At 37.1% G+C, this 19,929-nt stretch overlaps 1 protein-coding gene across 8 annotated transcripts in view; it reads left to right on the top strand.

The window, feature by feature from the left end:
* atp8a1 (ATPase phospholipid transporting 8A1) overlaps nt 1-19,929 on the top strand; it is a 332,848-nt gene that overhangs the window by 185,159 nt on the left and 127,760 nt on the right. For all 8 annotated transcript variants that reach the window (XR_012389972.1, XM_073922212.1, XM_073922214.1 and 5 more), the window contains 2 exons: nt 5,955-6,093; nt 18,989-19,053. Coding sequence is in view for 7 of the 8 variants with exons in the window: in XM_073922212.1 (XP_073778313.1) it covers nt 5,955-6,093; nt 18,989-19,053 (204 nt within the window). In the remaining variant the exon portion in view is untranslated. The remainder of the gene's footprint in view (nt 1-5,954; nt 6,094-18,988; nt 19,054-19,929) is intronic.

Below are 19,929 nucleotides of genomic sequence, written 5' to 3' on the forward strand. Positions count from 1 at the left end.
CAAAACCGTTGCTTTGAATAGTAAAAAGATATTTTAAATGTAATTTTGTTAAAATAATTGCGGGTGGCTCAGTGGTTAGCACTGTCACCTCACAGCAAGAAGGTCGCTGGTTCAAGTCCTGGCTGGGCCAGTTGGCATTTCTGTGTGGAGTTTGCATGTTCTCCTCGTGTTGGCATGGGTTTTCTCCGGGTGCTTCTGTTTCCCCCACAGTCCAAAGATATGCACTATAGGTGAACCGAGTAAACTAAATTGGTTATATTATAAGTGTGTATGGGTGTTTCCCAGTACATGGTTGCAGTTGAAAGGGCATCCACTGCATAAAACATATGCTGGAATAGTCGGCAGTTCATTCCGCTGTGGTGACCTCTGAAATAGAGACTAAGTCGAATGAATGAATTGCAGCCTTGGTGAACCTAAGAGGCTTTCCATAAACTTGCCAACCCCAAACTTGATTTCAGGACATGTTTCCAGTTCTTCCTCAAACAATAATAGTTACAAAGTATATTAAGAACAAAGCAGCCGTTATGTTCACTTCTAACTGACTCCTCATCCACAGAAGCTCCTAAGGTCATTTGTCTTCCTAAGAGAAAGACGATGTGAGGGAAAAGTCATATTTCATCAATGACACTTGCTTTTAAAGCTCTGGGGAATATGAGGACAGTCTGGAGGTTATACAGCAGGCCTGTCTTCTCCTGTAGAGCTTCAGTTTGATCAATGAGAGCTGGTTTTCTGTCCGCACATGGCACCCTCAAAAAAAAAAACTCTTGGCTGAAAGTGTGAGGAAATACAGTGGAAGTCTGAGCTCTGGAAGTGCTCCTCAAACATGGCCAACCTCCATCATTAATCACCGACTCCAGCAGAGCTGCCAACCTTTCACAGAAAATGGATCTAATCAATCATTTGACACAAAAGCCTCTCGTCTGACAGGTGTAATGATAGCTTTCGGGCAGCAGGTGGCGACACTGGCACTTCATGTTTCTGCAGGTTTCTGTTAATATCAGAGGATCATGAGTTAAGCTAGGGATAGGACAAGAATCTCATGTCATGATATATACAAGTCATGTCAAATCCCAATAACAATATACAATTAAAGACCTCCTGTGAATTTTTTTTTTCAAATATTTCCCAAATAATATTTAACAGAGCAAGGAAATTTTCACAGTATTTCCTATAATATTTGTTCTTCTGGAGAAAGTCTGATTTGATTTATTTCAGCTAGAATAAAAGCAGTTCTTAATTTTTTAAAAGCTATTTTAAGGTCAATATTATTAGCCCCCTTAAGCAATATTTTTTTGATTGTCTACAGCAGGGGTCTGGAATCTTTTTTTCAGCAAAGAGCCGTTTCTGACTTTTTGGCAAACGCATTTAGTTAAAGAGCCATTGGGAACTTGCCCATCACCATTCATGAATGTTGTTTGAATTTACATGCTCTAGTTGTTTGCCCTTTATGGGGGTTCGCAATTCAAGTTCAGTTACTGTGCGTTCACACCGCCCTGGCAACAACACTGTCTACCTTCAGCTCCGGCTGCGAGAGCGTCAAAATTCACTACATTGATCTCATATTTAAAGGAGCTGTTGCAGCATATCATATCACATTGCTGCATAAAACATGCGTTCTAGCCTGAAAATGTGCACTTTTTATCAAGTTCATTAAGCAATGGAAGATCAAGCTGCATGTGGTGTGGCCTTGCTTCACTTAATTATCTAATGCGTCTATATGTCTGAAATATTCTGAAGCAGCAGTACTGTTTTGTATTGTCACTTGATATTCCCACTTCAAGGAGAAAAGTATATTACATAAATGCACATCAGGAACTCGCCAGAACGTTTTTTAGTGTATGTTCCTGTAAGAAAACATTGCAAATAATGGGAAATCCAGCGACCGAGGTAGTCAAACGCTGTTTCTCAATTCCAAGAACACAGAGAACGGACTTGTGTTCTTGTGAAGGTTTTGCCAGGTCACCTCGGAAGAACGTACTCAGGAGACCACAAGGACAGAGAACGTGTCCTCTGAGAAATGAGATGCTGCATTCTTCCTGATGGTCACATGACCTTCACGCATGTTTAACGGAAATGTATTTAAACATTACAGCATTTATACAACAATTTATTGTTTTACCCCTTTTCACAATATAAACTATGCATAAAGACCTTACAAATATATGTTCCACAATGCAAATCAGACAGATTAAAATTCAGCAAAGTAAACACTCTAAATGTACTTATGCCTTTATAAAGATTTTCATGGAAATGTTTATGTTCACAGTCTCATTTTAGGGAAACTCCTGAGGTAAATAAGTTAAATCTCTGAACTATAATAATAAACCTATATAAAATGCTGTACTTCCCACCTTCAGTCGCAATGACTTCTGGGACTTCTCGAGCTAGTTCGGTGCTCAAGTCTGCATCCATGAGTCCTCTATATCAAGAACCCATCAGGGAAGATTCACGCGTCCTCCGTTCTTGCAGTCTTGAGTATTGAAACTGAACTTTGACAGTTGATGATGATGTTACACGAGGATGCAAGATCTCTTAAGAACGCATATCGAGAAACAGCCATCACCTTGGGAACAACTGTTGTTGGAACCAAAGTTCACAGCGACTGTCAAGCGGTGGACTTCTTTTTTTTTTTTTTTTTTTTTTTTTTTTTTTAGCAAAATCTAAATATTTAAATCAATTTAGTGCTTTGATAACTAGAAATATTAATTTTTACCACAAAAAGTCTGTTAAACCAGGGGTGCCCCAAGCTCAGTCCTGGAGGGCCGGAGTCCTGCAGATTTTAGCTAGTAATTCTGACTTTAACTGCATATACAGTTATTTTCCACTCTGCAAAGGAAAGAGAAATAAATACAATAGAACAAAAATATGAAACAAACTGTGCTTTAAGCATCTTCACTGAAAAACAGTGAAAAAACACTTTAGCTGAAAAAGTCTTCAGTCAAGAGCAGTGAGGGATTTTCCCTTTTTGTTGTTTGATTAATGATAAAAGCAGACGGCAGCAGAAATATCGCGCTGTCACTTTAATGGGTTTTCTTTCACGTGTCTCTTGATTTTCAACTCCTTTGTTTATTACACAAATGAGGGTTAATTTGAATAATCACTAAACACTGGTTTTGACACCTATTTGACCATTAAAGTGCTCACGTTAAGATGACTTTAGATGTGTGCAATCTGCTTGTTTCAGTTTGCGAATGAGACCGAATGCTGATCGCATGCTTCTGACTGTGTGTGCGTGCAGCACACACACAGAAGCATGCGGTCTTTTGCGCTTTTAAGATCAACAAATGTGTACAACTGAAAAGGGGGCGGTGTATGATGCAATAATCGTTTATCTCGATTAATGCTTTTTCATAATCATTAGAAGCTAAAATCGAATTTTCGATTAATTGCACAGCCCTAGTTGAAACTAAACTTGGGGCACCCCTGGATTAAACGTACATTTGTGAAATATGAGGTTTGCAGGACACCAGCCTTCCAGGACTGAGTTGGGGCACCCCTGGATTAAATGTACATTTGTGAAATATGAGGTTTGCAATCAGCTATGAGGTCCTGCTTGAGACTTACTGGAACTTAAGAGTATTTAAACCTTGAAATTAAGGAAATTCATGTTTGTTTGTTTTTGTTTGTTTTTTTTTTTTCAAAATTTGAAGTATGAGCAACACGGTGGCTCAGTGGCACGAAGGTCTCATAACAAGAAGGTCACTGGTTTGAGTGATGGCTGGGTCAGTTAGCATTTCTGTGTGGAGTTCGCATGTTCTTCCTTCTGGTTCTCCAGTTCCCCCCACAGTCCAAAGACATGTACTATAGGTGAATTGAATAAACTAAATTGGCCATAGTGTATTTGTGTGAATGAGTGTGTATGGATGTTTCCCAGTACTGGGTTGCAGCCTGAAGGGCATCCACTGTGTAAAGCATATGCTGGATAAGTTGACTGTTCACTCTACTAAGGCAACCCCTGATAAATAAGGGACTAAGCCGAAGAAAATGAATGAATGTGAAGTATGTCAAACTTGAAAAAAATTAAAAAGAAATGGGTTTGACTTCCCCTGTTTTCTCAGATTTGACTTATCTCCATTTCTGAAGCGTAAAGCACAGAGTTTCTCTTATTTCAGGGTTAACATACTCTAAGTTTTGACTTTCTGAAAGCGGCCCCTGATCTCCACATTACTGTTCAGTTTACAGCACTCCGCTCGCAGTGTCTCTTTCTCTTTTTTTCTTCTTCTCTTTGGTGCAGCTGACTTTCCTCCACAGGGTCTTGTCAAAATCCTGTCCGCTCCAAATAGGATCACGGCTGGTCAAAGGGTCTGCGGGCTTCCTGAGAAAAACACATTAACAGTCCATGCACCCTTTTTTTCCTGTCACACATGCATTTGCGATCTAAACATGAGACACACTTTGTCTAATGGCCTTCTGCTCCTACATTTTGTTGGAAACCAGCGCCAGAAAAAGAATAATACAAGTTTACAGGTCTTCCTACAGCTGACATGGTTGCATGCATTTCATTGTTTAAAATCTAAACAAATGATATTTCATGCTCATGTATAGTTGAAGTCAGAATTATTAGCACTTCTATTAAATTTGAATTTGTTTACACTCACCGGACACTTTATTAGATTCTTTACTAGGTGACTAGTACTGGGTTGGACCCACTTTTGCCTTCAGGAAGGCCTTAATCCTTTGTGCATAGATTCAGCAAGGTACTTCCTCAGAGATTTGGCCCATATTGACCTGATAGCATCACACTTCAGATTTGTCAGCTGCACATCCATGATGCGAATCTCTCATTCCACCACATCCCAAAGGTGCTCTACTGGATTGAGAACTGGTGACTGTGGAGACCATTTGAGTACAGTGAACTCATTGTCATGTTTAAGAAAGCAGTCTGAGATGATTTACGCTTTATGGCATGGTGCGTTCTCCTGCTGGAAGTAGCCATCAGTAGATGGGTACACTGTGGTCACAAAGGGATGGACATGGTCAGCAACAATACTCAGGTAGGTTGTGGCTATTACACGATGCTCAGTTGGTACTAACGGGCCCAAAGTTTGCCAAGAAAATATCCCTCACTCCATTACACCACCACCAGACTGAACTGCTGATACAAGGTATGATGGATCCATGCTTTCATGCTGTTGACGCCAAATTCTGACCCTACCATCCGAATGTCAAAGCAGAAATCGAGACTCATCAGACCAGGAAACGTTTTTCCAATCTTCTATTGTCCAATTTTGATGAGCCTGTGTGAATTGTAGCCTCAGTTTCCTGTTCTTGGCTGACAGGAGTGGCACCCGGTGTGGTCTTCTGCTGCTGTAGCCCATCCGCCTCAAGGTAGGATGTGCTAATCTGCATACCTCTGTTGTAACGAGTGGTTATTTGAGTTACTGTTGCCTTTCTATCAGCTGGAACCAGTCTGGCCATTCTCCTCTGACCTCTGGCATCAACAAGACATTTGTGCCCCCAGAACTGCCGCTCACTGGATACTTTCTCTTTTTCAGACCATTCTCTGTAAACCCTAGAGATGGGTATGCATGTAAATTCCAGTAGATCAGCAGTTTCTTAAATACTCAGGCCAGCCTGTCTGGCACTAACAACCATGCCCCGTTCAAAATCACTTAAATCAGCTTTCTTCCCCATTCTGATGCTCGGTATGAACTGCAGCAGATTGTCTTGACCATGTCTACATGCCTAAATGCATTGAGTTGCTGCCATGTGATTGGCTGATTAAAAATTTGCATTAACGAGCAGCTGGACAGGTGTACCTAATAATGTGGCCGGTGAGTGTATATTGCATCATCAAAAATGATTGAAGACTTGTCCAACTGTTGTGCGATGAGTCAATTTATTGATTATTGTGACAGGCCTATTTGTTTTTTATTTCACTCTGCTTGGGTTTTGATTGAAATTGCGTGTAGTATGTATAGTATTATTCATAGTTTTGGTCTGTTCCTTCACAGAACCTGCAGCTGCTGGGAGCCACGGCCATTGAAGACAAACTTCAAGACAAAGTACCAGAAACCATCGAGACCCTTATGAAGGCCGACATTAAGATCTGGATCCTGACAGGAGACAAACAAGAGACTGCCATCAACATAGGTGAGGGGTTAACCTAGAACTGACTGCTTTTGCTTATACATTTTATTTCTTTTGGACCAGATATACTGTTGAGATAAAGAGGAAGTGAGGTGCTTGTTGTTATTTTAACTCTCTTTATTTCTTACTTTATTTTCCTTTAAGTCTTCGTTTGTTTAAATCTTTATTTTATTTCTTTGTTTTATTTCATTTTATTAGTTATAGGTGGCACAGAATCTCGCCTCAAGGCTTAAAATTATTTGCTAAAAAACGATTTTTGTTAGTTCATTCCACCTGCAGTAAAAATTGAGGTATGGGTTTTCTTAATTGATTAATATATATACAGTTGAAGTTGAATTATTAGCCCCCCATTCAATTTTTATATTTTTTGTATTTTCCAAATGATATTTAACAGAGCAAAGAATCTTTCTCAGTATGTCTGAAAACATTTTTTTCTTCAGGAGAAATGCTTATTTGTTTTATTTTGGCTAGAATAAAAGCAGTTTTTAATTTTTTTAAGAAACAATTTAGGGCTAAAATTATTAGCCGCTTTAAGCTATATTTTTTCTGATAGTCTACAGAACAAAACATTGTTATACAATGACTTGCCAAATTACCATAACCTGCCTAACCTAATTAGCCTACTTATACCTTTAAATGTCACTTTAAGCTGTACAGAAGTGTCTTGAATAATATCCAGTCAAATATTATTTACTGTCATCATGACAAAGTTAAAATAAATCAGTTATTCGAAATGAGTTAATAAAACTATTATGTTTAGAAATTTGCTGAAAAAAATGTTCTCTCGCTTAAACAGAAATTGAAAAAAATTAAAATAAACAGGCGGGATAGTGCTGTCGCCTCACAGCAAGAAGGTCGATGGTTCGAACCTCGGCTCAGTTGGCGTTTCTGTGTGGAGTTTGAATGTTCTCGCTGCCTTCATGTGGGTTTCCTCCGGGTGCTCCGGTTTCCCCCACAGTCCAAAGACATGCGCTATAGGTGAATTGGGTAGGTTAAATTGTCCGTAGTGCATGAGTATGTGTGTGTGGATGTTCCCAGAGATGGTATGCAGCTGGAAGGGCATCCGCTGTGTAAAAACTTGCTGGATAAGTTGGCGGTTCAGGGACTAAGCCGACAAGAAAATGAATGAATATATATATATATATATATATATATATATATATATATATATATATATATATATATATATAATTTTATGTGTTTAAAACATATTTACTATTAATTAATCCATTCATTTGCATTTATGGTGTTGTAATTTTGACATATCTTTAATTCTTTAATTTAAAGTATGGGCAAGTAAACGTATTCGTACTAATCTTCTTGTGTAATAGAATAAATGCAACTTTCAGAAAAATCTCTCCTATTAAGATTTTGCCTTTAGTCATTGATTATTAATATTCTAACAACATTTTAACTGAATAGTTGATTTAGCATTGTACATTTCTGGCACTTAAAATATATTTGGATTTATTGTTATTATTATTATTATTATTATTATTAGTAGTAGTAGTAGTAGTATCAAAAGTCAAATAAATGTTCCATAGCATTTTATTCAAATCTTTATAGCACAAAAATGTTTTAATAAATGAAGATTTCTTCAAAATGCTTTTATGGTCTACACTAAAGGGAGCATTGACTTGTTATGATTGATTGTTTATTATTGATTTAAATGTTTTTCTTTCCTTTGTGTCTTTTGAGCACAGAGCAAAATGTAGTTTGTCTTAAATGCTTGTATTTGTGCTGGCCAGAACTCCCTTGGAGAGGAGATCTTGTATCTCAATGGGACTATCCTGCTAAAATAAAGAATACATTCATTTAATTTAGGATAAATTCATCAACAAATAATTCAGTTTTTATAAATTTTCATAAATCATCTTTTTTATTGTGCATTGAAGAATTTGCAGCAAAAAAAAAAAGATTTCTGAAAACAGAGAAAAGTATTTTTTAAAGTAATTTTTTTAATTWTATATATATATATATATATATATATATATATATATATATATATATATATATATATATATATATATATATATATATATATATATATATATATATATATATAATACATAAAATGTATATCTAAGTGCATTACAATTTAGGTGTAAATGCAGATTTGTTCCTATAGCAGTTCGTCTTCCCTCACTGACATTAACCAGTGTTTCTCTCTAATTTAAATGCTCAAAAATATACACTCGTATCGTTCTGCAGACCTCTCAAATAAACACAGGCCTTCCTGACCAGCCATCTGTCGCACAGGTACACGGTATTCGGTTTCTGTCCTCATCTAAAAGCTGACGCAACACACGTGTCCTCGTCTGTCCTGCAAAACTGCTGTCCAGCATTAGCCCATCTGCTGTGAGGCTTTCTAACAGGCCTCATGTTAAACACTCGGGTCAAAAAAACACACTGACAGAGCTCAGTCTGTGGCTGTTGACCAGCGCTGATCCTGAATCAGCTCATTGTGTCCAGCTGAAAACGCACTTGCTCTGAGAGGAAGAGTTTTTACTGGACCTCCTCTTGGCTGCACTGCTCTAAAGTAAAGACAGCTCTGTCTGTGTTTACCTTGTGGCTTTTTTTTTTGCTTTTTGTAATTTATCATTTGGTTAAATTGGAGGATGACAAGAGACATGGGTTTCAGAATCTGTTGCCAGCGTCGTTAAATGTGTCTGAGGTGGTGTGGAGTAATGGAGAAGACCAGCAGTATGCAAACGTAATATTTTACTTCAAGTAGCCACTAATATTTTCTTGCATAACAACCTGTACAGTGTGTGCTGTGTGAGAAAATATGAAGTATTCAATAAAATAAAAAGTACAGTAACTGGTTTAGTTAAATATTGCGGTCACACTTTACAATACGTTTTTATTAGTTAATGTATTTACTAACATGAACTAATAATCAGCAATACTTGTACAGCATTTACTAATAGTTCAACTAATGTGTTATTAAAATACAAATTCATTCATTCATTCATTTTTCCTTCGGCTTAGTCTCTGTTTCAGAGGTAACCACAGTGGAATGACCCGCCATCTATTCCAGCATAGGTTTTACACAGTGGATGCCCTTCCAGCCACAGCCCAGTACTGGGAAACACCCATACAAACTAATTTATACTCACAATCATACGCTACGACCAATTTAGTTTATTCGATTCACCTATAGCTCATGTGTTTGGACTGTGGAGGGAACCTACAGTAACACTGGGAGAACATGCAAATGCCAACTGGACCAGTCGGGAACTCGAACCAGCGGCCTTCTTGCTGTAAGGCTAACCACTGAGCCACCGTGCCGCATAAAATGCAAATTCTTGTTGCTTAGCATTACAGTAGTTAATGCACTGTGAATAAAAAAATAAACATATTAAATAACATATAACGAATCTTTTCGGAAAAAAAAAAATTATTTAATTTCCAAAGGTAAGAAAATGGATTTTAGGTTGTCATTTTACAAGAAATTATAACAAATTGTTAGAAGATCTAAACAGTGTTGTTGTTGTTGTTGTTAAATTGAAAAAATAAATAAATATAAATATATATATATATATATATATATATATATATATATATATATATATATATATATATATATATATATATATATATATATATATATATATATAGAGAGAGAGAGAGAGAGAGAGAGAGAGAGAGAGAGAGAGGACAATGATTTTTTTTTAGAAGTTAATTGTATTGTACAAGTTATTAAATAGTTATTTGCTCAAATAATAAAAAAAGAAGAACTCCACGATGATGTTATAAAGACTTTCAGAAAAAGAAAAAAAAAATAGTTTGAGACTGATGACAGCAGCCAGAGGGGAGAATTACGTCAAATTTACTGTCCTGCTCCCATAGATGCTGCATTCGAAACGCCTCGCACCAGCAATTCATTTTTGTAATTTGAAGCAAATATGATACACAACATACATAAATACATATAAATGTTCATATTTTTTTAAAAATCGAAATATTAAAAACTTTCAAGAATTTAAGATGCTGATGACCAATAAACGTCATAACAGTCTTGTGAAAAGGGTCCATTAAGTCTTTCTTTTATTGTTGTCATGAAACATCTTTAAATACATACACTCTATAACTTTAGAATATTTAAATATTATAAAATAATTTATTTAATAAAACAATGAAATAATATTTCACCAAAATAAATATGATCATGCCTGGATTTGTAACTACTTAACTAAAACAGTAAGGTCTGACTTTGCTTAGACGAAAGTCTTGTCACTTAAAATAAATGATATACAGTATAGAATATAAAGTCATGGTGCAGGAGAAGAATTAATATTGTATTTATATATATATATATATATATATATATATATATATATATATATATATATATATATATATATATATATATATATATATATATATATATATATATATATATATATATATATATATATATAATGTATTGGACTGCATCCATACATCTCTGCAGTGACTCAAATAACTTATTAATAAAGTCATCTGGCATGACGAAGAAAGCATTCTTGCAAGACTCCCAGAGTTCATCAAGATTCTTTGGATTCATCATCAGTGCCTCCTCCTTCATCTTACCCCAGACATACACCACAATGTTCATGTCTGGTGACTGGGCTGACCAATCCTGGACCACCTTGGCCTTCTTTGCTTTCAGGAACTTTGCAGTGGAGGCTTAAGTATGAGGAGCGCTATTCTGCTGAAAAATCTGCCCTCTCCTGTTGTTTGTAATGTAATGGGCAGCACAAATGATTTGATACCTCAGGCTGTTGATGTTGCCATCCACTCTGCAGATCTCTCGCATAACTCCATTCTGAATGTAACTCCAAACCATGATTTTTCCTTTACCAAACTTGACTGAATTCTGTGAGAATCTTGGGTCCATGCGGGTTCCAATAGGTCTTCTGCAGTATTTGTGATGATTCATTTGAAAACTCGACCTTCTGCCACTTTTCAAATGATCAACTAGAAGTCAAGTTATTATTTGTTGCTCTTACAACTGAGATCAATGACAAGACTTTTGTCAGATAGTGTATATTTATACAGTGCTTAGCAAAAATTAGTAAAACTCCTTTTGAAAATGAATATTTTTATCGATTTGTCAGTAAATATAGGCAATATTTTTGCAAAATTTTTAATCAAAAACTTTATTAATCGATAATAGCCATTAAAATAAATGTTTTGGCACCTAATATCTTTAGGAATAGACAAACGACAAACAAAATGTAAACAATTTTTATATTATTTGTATCTCTTGATTTTTATTTTCTTGTTTATAATAATCATTTTTAATATTGTTTTCCAATATATTAATGTGAGAGTACTAATTTTTTACTGTGCTCCTTTTTTTTTTTACTGTGCTCCTTTAGTTTTCAGTTTTGTCTTCGCTGCTAACTAAGCTAATATACAGTGTATGCACAAATAGTGTGTTTTGGTGGTCAGTCTTATACTGAGCACTATATATTATTTATATCATTGTCATTTTTTAACTATGTAATGTAGCTTTTTTGTGACTTAAGGGAAAATAAATTTCTTTTTTTTAGTCGATTTTAAAACCTAAATGCATACATCAACATCACAGCATGTTTAAAAAAATCTACGGTCCCTCCATTTCCCACCCTTGCGCTCCAAAAACAGATGAAAAACCATCAGAAGTAAAATGAAGCCTGGCTCTGTGCAGTGGAGGGCTGTTTAATCTGGGGTTTGTGGGCACTTAGAGCTGTTTGGCTGCTTTCTCATGAAGCCGCTCCAGTTCTTATTAATGCATAAGACCATTAAGCAGAGGCGGAGTGAGGAAGAGCTGCTTTCCACACTGTGCTCCTGCCGCTGGGCTGTTTCTTCTGGCCGCTGGGTGCCACTGTAAAGCCTCAGTGATTAAAGCCCAAACAAACAGCATGTGGCCAACGCAAACAACTCAACATGCCCTCCTCTCACCCGCAGCCAGTGCCAGCAGACTGAATGAATGAAAACCCACCGGGCAGCAGCAGCAGCACAGAGCCAAACCCACTCCTCCAGATTCTGCTGCGTCATGCAGGTGTCAATAACTGGGTTTCCATCTAGCCTCTGTTAATGCACATTTTGAAGTAACGCATGAGAAGCGGCTGATGGAAATGCTAAGATCACACCCAAAAATTAAATGTACTCGTCATTTACTCTCCCCCAAAATTTTCCATACCTTTTATGAGCTTCCTTTTTCTGTTTATCACCAAAGAAGTTATTTTAAAAAAAAAGTTGTTCGCCTGTAACCATTTACAGGGCTCAATTCACTTTTTTACTTAATAGCACCAGTGCTCCCAACTTCAAAAATTTAGGAGCGTCAGAAAAACTATAGGAGCACTCACCAAAAATAAATGAGCAGCACTGCAAATTGTATATTAAGGGATTTATTGTATTTGAAAACAAAGTCAATAAAGACTAACAAAAGCCAGAAACAGCTATCTAACAAATTCAGAGATGACTTATTGATTATGAATGTCTAATAATTATAAAATATCAATGATGATGATGATGACAATAATACCAACAATGAATTACATTTCTCATTATCATGTTGTCCTAAATGTGCTTAAATGCGAGTTGAATCCTATAAAAAATTCTACTGTTACATTATTAAAAAAAAAATTTATGGTTTGCATCCAGGGCCGGAGCAAGCTGAACTGCCGCTCTGGGCAGAGGACGATCACGCCGCCCTTAAGCCGAAAGTGAATGGTTATCAAGGTGAAGGCTGTTGGAGTGGGGGGGTCGCGGATATAATTGAGGATGCAGGTGGTGAGGGAGGTGTTGCGAACGCAGCCCTCTTTATTCTGCTGCCCTAGGCACGGACATAACTGAGGACGCGGGTGGTGAGGGAAATGTCGCAGACGCCTCCCTAGGCGGCCACCTAGGTTGCCTCTATGGACGCACCGGCCCTGTTTACGTCAAACAAAAACGAAGCGTTGCAGTAAGAAATATTTATTTTTTGTTTTTTTTTCTGAATGCTACCTTAATGTACAAGTGGCTCAAACTCGCTCATTCAGAGGTGGGAACTAGCGGATGTGCAGCAACTTTAATCATAAGGTAAACACAAAACAAAAGTTTCCATCTGGAGCTCCTTCGTGGGACTCGACACTTTGAAACATTCGCTCCATCAAGCTCGTGGCTCTCAGCACCGCCCACACTCAGCACCGATACCAAGCCGACCTATCACAGAACTTGCGCTACATGTCGTAGCAATGTGTAGTTACATTTTTTGAGGCATGCACGTCAGCGTTAGCTATGCGACCACACGAAGGCCGTCCCGGAGCATACGTGTCTGCTTGACACACAAGTATAAATTAGCATTTACTCTGGATAATACTCCCATGATAATATATGTTAAATATTTCAGCTCATCCATCGACATGATTTTTTTTGGAGTACTGTAGGATGTAAAGAAGACCACAACTTCAGCAATTCCACATTTTTCCCCAATGCAGCTTTGTTTGTTGTGAATATGCGCCATCTAGTGGCGAAAATGACACACTGTGCCTTTAATACTCAATGAGAGATGTCTTCATTGCCCCAGTTAAATTTAGCTAGACATTTACATGCCAAGTACACATACAGTTTATAACAAATTTGTTCCATATAATAATTGTTTATATTCTACAATGTTGTACTATAATTTGACTGCTAATTTTAGCTAGCATTTTCAATCTTATAGTGAGGTATGAACAAAGGTCTTTTCCGAAATGCCAGTATGGATGAGGATACATTTTATTTTGAAACACCACATTAAAATGTAATGCTGTAGTGTAAACATAGCATAAATCTACCTAGGGTTTTACTTTACTTAAGCTGGACAGGGATGGGGTGACCTGAGGCTGCCAGCAGTCTGAACGAAGCTGCGGAAACATGTCAGGATTTGGGTTGCTGTCGGGAAAGCAGAGCACTTTTCCACACAGACTGGACATTTTGGTTGAACATGCAAGTTTAAAGTCAACAGAAACGGTTTCTGCTGGAATGACAGGACAGATCAGGACACGGGCACGTTAATACATACTCATTTTTAATAGTCTTGTTGAATTTGGTCATCGTCACATTTCCTTAAGGTGGAAGTGTGTTATTTTGATTGGTTTATATGTGCATATTTTGTGACAAGGCTGCTATTGTGACTTCCAAAGTTGTCCAACTTGTAGCACAGTCAAAGGCTTGGATTTGGGATTTTAGGGTTTAATGTATTGCCTTCTAGCTAGCATTATTTCTTGATGTAAAGTTAAAGTGGACAAGCTTTAGTCATGATGCGGGAGATGGTCATGTTTTTTTATGTAAAGTTGTAGAGTTTTTTTTATTTTTTATTTATGACTTCATTTTTTGCTAACTACCTGTATTTTGTTAAGTGATCCAGAGGAAACTTTTAAAATAAATAAATAAGGAAAACAAAAATGTTAAAACAAGTGTGCACACTTTAAATGTAGTTGTATAATGACACTGATACATTTTTTTTATATTTTGCTGGAAAAATCATGTTTTTTTTTTGCATCCAAAATTGCTTTGTTTATATTTTTGTATAAAATAATAGAAGAAAATATGTATATATGGATTATACATGTAAATAATATTAAAATGCATTATATGGATGGATGTATAAGTAGAAGGATAGATGGATGAATAGGTGGGTGGATGGATGGATGGATTGATGGGTAGAAGGGAGGATGGATAGATGATTGGATGGAATGAAGGATGGATGGATGGATGGATGGATGGTTAGAAGGATGGATGGATAGAATGATGGTTGAATTGATGGATAGAAAGATGGATGGATAGGTAGAAGAATAGATGGATGGATGGGTAGAAGGATGCATGTATTGATGGATGGTCGGATGGATGGATGGATGGATGGATGGATGGATGGATGGATAGATAGGTAAAAGGGTGGTAAAAGGATGGATGGATGGATTAATAGGTAGAATGATGGATAGAATGATAGATGGATAGATAGGTGGAATGATGGATGGATAGGTAGGATAGGATGGATTAATATATGGATGGATGGATGGATGGATGGATGGATGGATTAATATATAGGCGGATAGATGGATGGATAGGTGAAAGATAGAAAGATAGGTGGATGGATAGGTAAAAGCATGGATGAATGGAGGGATGGATAGATAGAGGGTTGGATGGTTTGATGGATGGATGGGTAGATAAATAGATCTAAAAATGTTAGATCGATGTATGGATGGATAGGTAGAAGGATGGATGGATAGATAGGTAAAAGGATGGATGGATGGATGGATGGATAGGTTAAAGGATGGGTACTGTTGATAGATAGGTGTACTGTACAAATATTCTTAAACATTGTTTTTCATATTTTTCATAAACAATAATTATTTTTTATTATTAATCATTTAGACTAATGAAATAATGACATGCATGAAGAACTGAACAACTTGAACATTAGTTCTGACCATACAATTGTTTCTGAGGACTGACAGATGGATGACGGGTGGGGTTTGTTATTTGGAAGAAATAAATACAAAAATATGTCCAGAGCATCCAACAGTTATGAATTCATTTATTATTTCTGACCCAGACTTACAGATGCTTCCAGGGTTAACTCGTATAGGCTGTTGCTATAATCCGGTCAGCTTTATTTGAAATATTGTTGCTAGGAAAAATACATCAGCTCTGTCCAACACAAAATTACTGGATGCAATTTAATATAATAACTACTTTTGGGAATTGCTTGTCCTTTACTGTAACTCTTATTAAAACACTTGATTCCCAGTGGTTCTTTCCATCTAAGTTCATACACACACACACACACACACACACACACACAAACACACACACGTCTCTGTTTCCCCATGGACATCACTCTTAAATACTGAAGTGTCGGCAAACTATTAAACAGCAAGTGGACTCGTTCCGCCCTTTATGTTATTTAGACACGTCCTGATGGATGATGGGATGTCGTGCTTTTTTATCGGGCCTTTGTCAGCCGTCCAGTTGTGATCTCATATGAGCTGCGAAAAGGCACGTTAAACCGTTGTGCGATGTGGGAGTCTGAAACTCAGGTCTGCTGTTAACTTTAATCACAATATGTGCTTTTCACTCCTCAATTAGTCATTTCTTTCATCCGTCCCTGTGGTTACACCTCACATATCTCTGTAGGGCTGAGAAATGACTGCAGTACTACATTGCGGTGAACCATTCGTCATTTGCTTTTTTTCTTGCAAACATACCATGTGTTTTCAGGCTTAGTGAGAGTAGCGAGTTAGTTCAGGGCAGTTGAATAGTGTAATAGAAATAAGGTAAAACTAATTGATCAAATACTTCACCAGAAACATTTTTTTGTATTACAAGTTTTCTAAAAATGTTAATTTATTTGCAATCTGTGATGCTTTTTAAAATACAAATATAAGTTACAAACATTTTAAGAATAAAAAATCTGTACACTGGATGAAGTTGGGTTCAATTTTTTATTTTTTATTTTTTTATAGTCAAAACTTTTACTGAGATGATTTTGGTAATTTCTTTTAATCACTCCATAATTTAGAAAACATTACATAAAGCCAGAAAAGAAATCATTGTGTATATTATTAGGGATATCAAATATGCACACGTCCCTTTGTAAAACAAAACACTTTCAAATCAACGGTGAAGTTTGGTTTATATTAGGGCTGCTGAAGTTTTACATGTACTGTATGCCTCTGTGTAGGTAAAAAAAAAAAAAGTAATTTCAAGAATTCCCACTTAGATATGCTTGACATTTATAGCAGGTTTGGCATGCTGTCCCGGGAGAGAACCCTAAGCTCGGAGATATTTTAGCCCAGGGCTCCCGCCCAGTCTAGAAGCATATCAGGGGATCCGAGATTAGGTAGGTCTCAATCGCTCCCCCTTTAGAAGGGGAGAAAAGGGAGGAGATGGGGTGGAAGGGGGGATTCTTCCAAAAAGAAGATAGAGCAATAAGGAGAAAGTGATCCATTTATATTAAGCTTGGATCATTCTGATTGGATTATTACTGATTACGGATGAGTGGCCAGCAGTGCATGTCACGTGCTCCTCTCGAAAATAGTTTGTGAAACTTCACTTAAAGTATACATTCAAGTATACATTTAAAGTATTTTTATTGAGTTAAAAAAGCCCCCCCCCCGATTAGCTTTTGTACACGCCATTTACAGAGGAGCAAAAGTGCAGGAGACTTTTGGATTCGGGTGTATGTTAAAACAGACAAATACACTGAATAATATGTAAACATCTTCGTCCGCATGTTTTATTTTAAACAGCTAATTTTCGCTTAAATGAGCACAAACAGTTTCTAAAGTATTGGAATGCTTTCATTATAGATCTGTGCATCCTTACAGTGACACCTCTGTTATCAAACAAAACAAAACATGAGATTCATTTGCTGCTCACTTGTTTGATAACAGAGATGTCACTTTAAATCGCGTGTACAGAAGCTGATCTGGGATCAGTTTATTGTACTGAACGCGTCTGTCAGTTAGCGTTATGCATGCATTCACTGGTCCAAAGGTTGCAAATGAAAGGTGGCGATCGACGCACAGCTTTTAAAGCTGATTTATATTCTGCGTCAAGCGCATGCGTATGCTACGGCGCAGCCTACGCGTTGAAGCATAACTCTACGCTGTGGTCGTCGGCGCAAGCTCTGTGATTGGTCGACTTGGTAGCGCTGACAAGTCTGGGTGGGACAGAGAGCTGCGTGAGCCCGATGGAGCCACGTGAAGGAAAGTTTTGTTTTGTGTTTACCCCATAGTTAAAGTTGTTGCACGTCCGCCGGTCCTTGCCTCAAAATGAGCGAGTTTGAGCCACTTGTTTTTTCTGAACGCTTCCTGAATCTACAAAACACCAGCGAAGAAACTCGAACCAGGGGAACATTAACACCTCACTACCAACTAGTGTTTCGAAAGTGCTAATGCAGACCAACAGAGACATCGCGCAGAAGTATAAAATGCACAGCTACGCGCGTTGCATGTGCCGTGGGTTACGCCGGTCACCTGACGCAGAAGTATAAACCAGGCTTTAATGTAAAGAAAGTAGGATAGAATTGTAGGATAGACGGGAGATTTTCGGCAAAACATGAAGGTGTACATGAATAAAGTGAACAGGAAGTGTTTGTGGAGAAACAGTTTTGCGAGAACGCAAAATCTTTGCGAGGGAACGCAAAAACCTTAAAAATATGCTTTCCTATCACTCTTTTTTTTTTTTTCTTCCACCAATTTTTTTCCCAATATTACTACGTCCCTTTCAGGTCTTCTTTGATTATAGATGGCGAAATTTAGCAGAGTTTTTTTCCGCTGTTATAAATTTATTAAAACATTTTTGTTGTAACAATTCCTAATAATAACAAAAAATACTAACTTGTGCATCTCCTGACTTCCCTGTGCAGCCATGCTGCCGTTGTAAATGGTGTATTCTGGGAAATTGTCTTACCCCTTGGTTTTAAGTGTGGTCCTGAAAAAAAATCTCTGTTTTAGGGCTATCTAGCCCTTCCCTTAGCCCTACGTCTTCAAGCTAAAGAGAATTGGGACACCCATACCCCTTCACCTGAATGCACAAAACAAGAGTTAGGGGTAAGGGGATGGGCTAAGATGTAGAATTTGGATTGGGCCTTACCAATTATATTCGATTCATAAAATGAATCCTGAATCTGCTTTATCCATGTCTGTCTCGGTCACTGTGCTGTTTATCTAACTTGACATCGACACTCACGTGGGAACAGTGGCCAGAGAGGACCAGCTCAATGGCATTTAACTTGCAGTTAAGGCACAGGCTGGAGACTATAATAATCTGATGGGTGTTTTGAGCTGAAACTTTACAGACACATTCTGGAGACACAAGACTTATCTTACATTTTGTAATAGCTGTAAATATGTTTTTTTAAGTAATGATTTTTCTTTATTTTTTGTTTTTCCGAAAGGCCACTCCTGCAAGCTGCTCACGAAGAACATGGGCCTGCTGGTGATAAACGAGGACACCCTGGATGTGAGTATTGAGGCGGAGGTTTATGTTTATTTGAAAAAGCAGATCCACGTCAGCATTTGTAAGGCGAGCTCTGACAGGAGATGATGAGATGCGGTCGCTGACGGAGCACTTCAGCATTAAAGCATGTCACGTAATTCCCAGCGAGACTCTTCTAGAACCGTTATAGATTTTAGGGGGGATTTTAACCCATAGCATTTTCCTCAACTTTCTGTCTTTGCTTTTTCTCACTTTTCATTAAGGCTGCATTCCCAGTGTATGGACTGTATTTTTTTTCTTTTAAGTGGCACAAATGGGATATGGTCCACGTACAGTTGAAGTCAGAATTATTAGCCCTCTGAATTATTAGCCCCCCTGTTTATTTTTTCCCCAACTTCTGTTTAACGGAGAGAATATTTTTTTTCAACACATTTCTAATCATAATAGTTTTAATAACTCACTGATAACTGATTAATTTTATCTTGGCCATGATGACCGTTAATAATATTTGACTAGATATTTTTCAAGACACTTCTATACAGCTTAAAGTGACATTTAAAGTGACATTAACTAGGTAATTAGGTTAACTAGGTTAGAGTAATTAGGCAAGTTATTGTAGAATGATGGTTTGTTCTGTAGACTATTGGAAAAATAAAACAGCTTAAAGGGGCTAATACATTTGTCCCTAAAATGTAAAAAAAAAAAAAAATTAAAACTGCTATTATTCTAGCCAAAATAAAACAAATAAGACTTTCTCCAGAAGAAAAAATATTATCAGACATACTGTGAACATTTCCTTGCGCTGTTAAACATAATTTAGGAAAGATTTAAAAAAGAAAAAAAAAATCCAAAGGGGGCTAATAATTTTGAGTTCAACTTGTATATGCAAGCAGAAAAAAA

The sequence above is a fragment of the Danio rerio genome, chromosome 14 (assembly GCF_049306965.1).
Source record: "Danio rerio strain Tuebingen ecotype United States chromosome 14, GRCz12tu, whole genome shotgun sequence".
Classification (NCBI taxonomy): domain Eukaryota; kingdom Metazoa; phylum Chordata; class Actinopteri; order Cypriniformes; family Danionidae; genus Danio; species Danio rerio.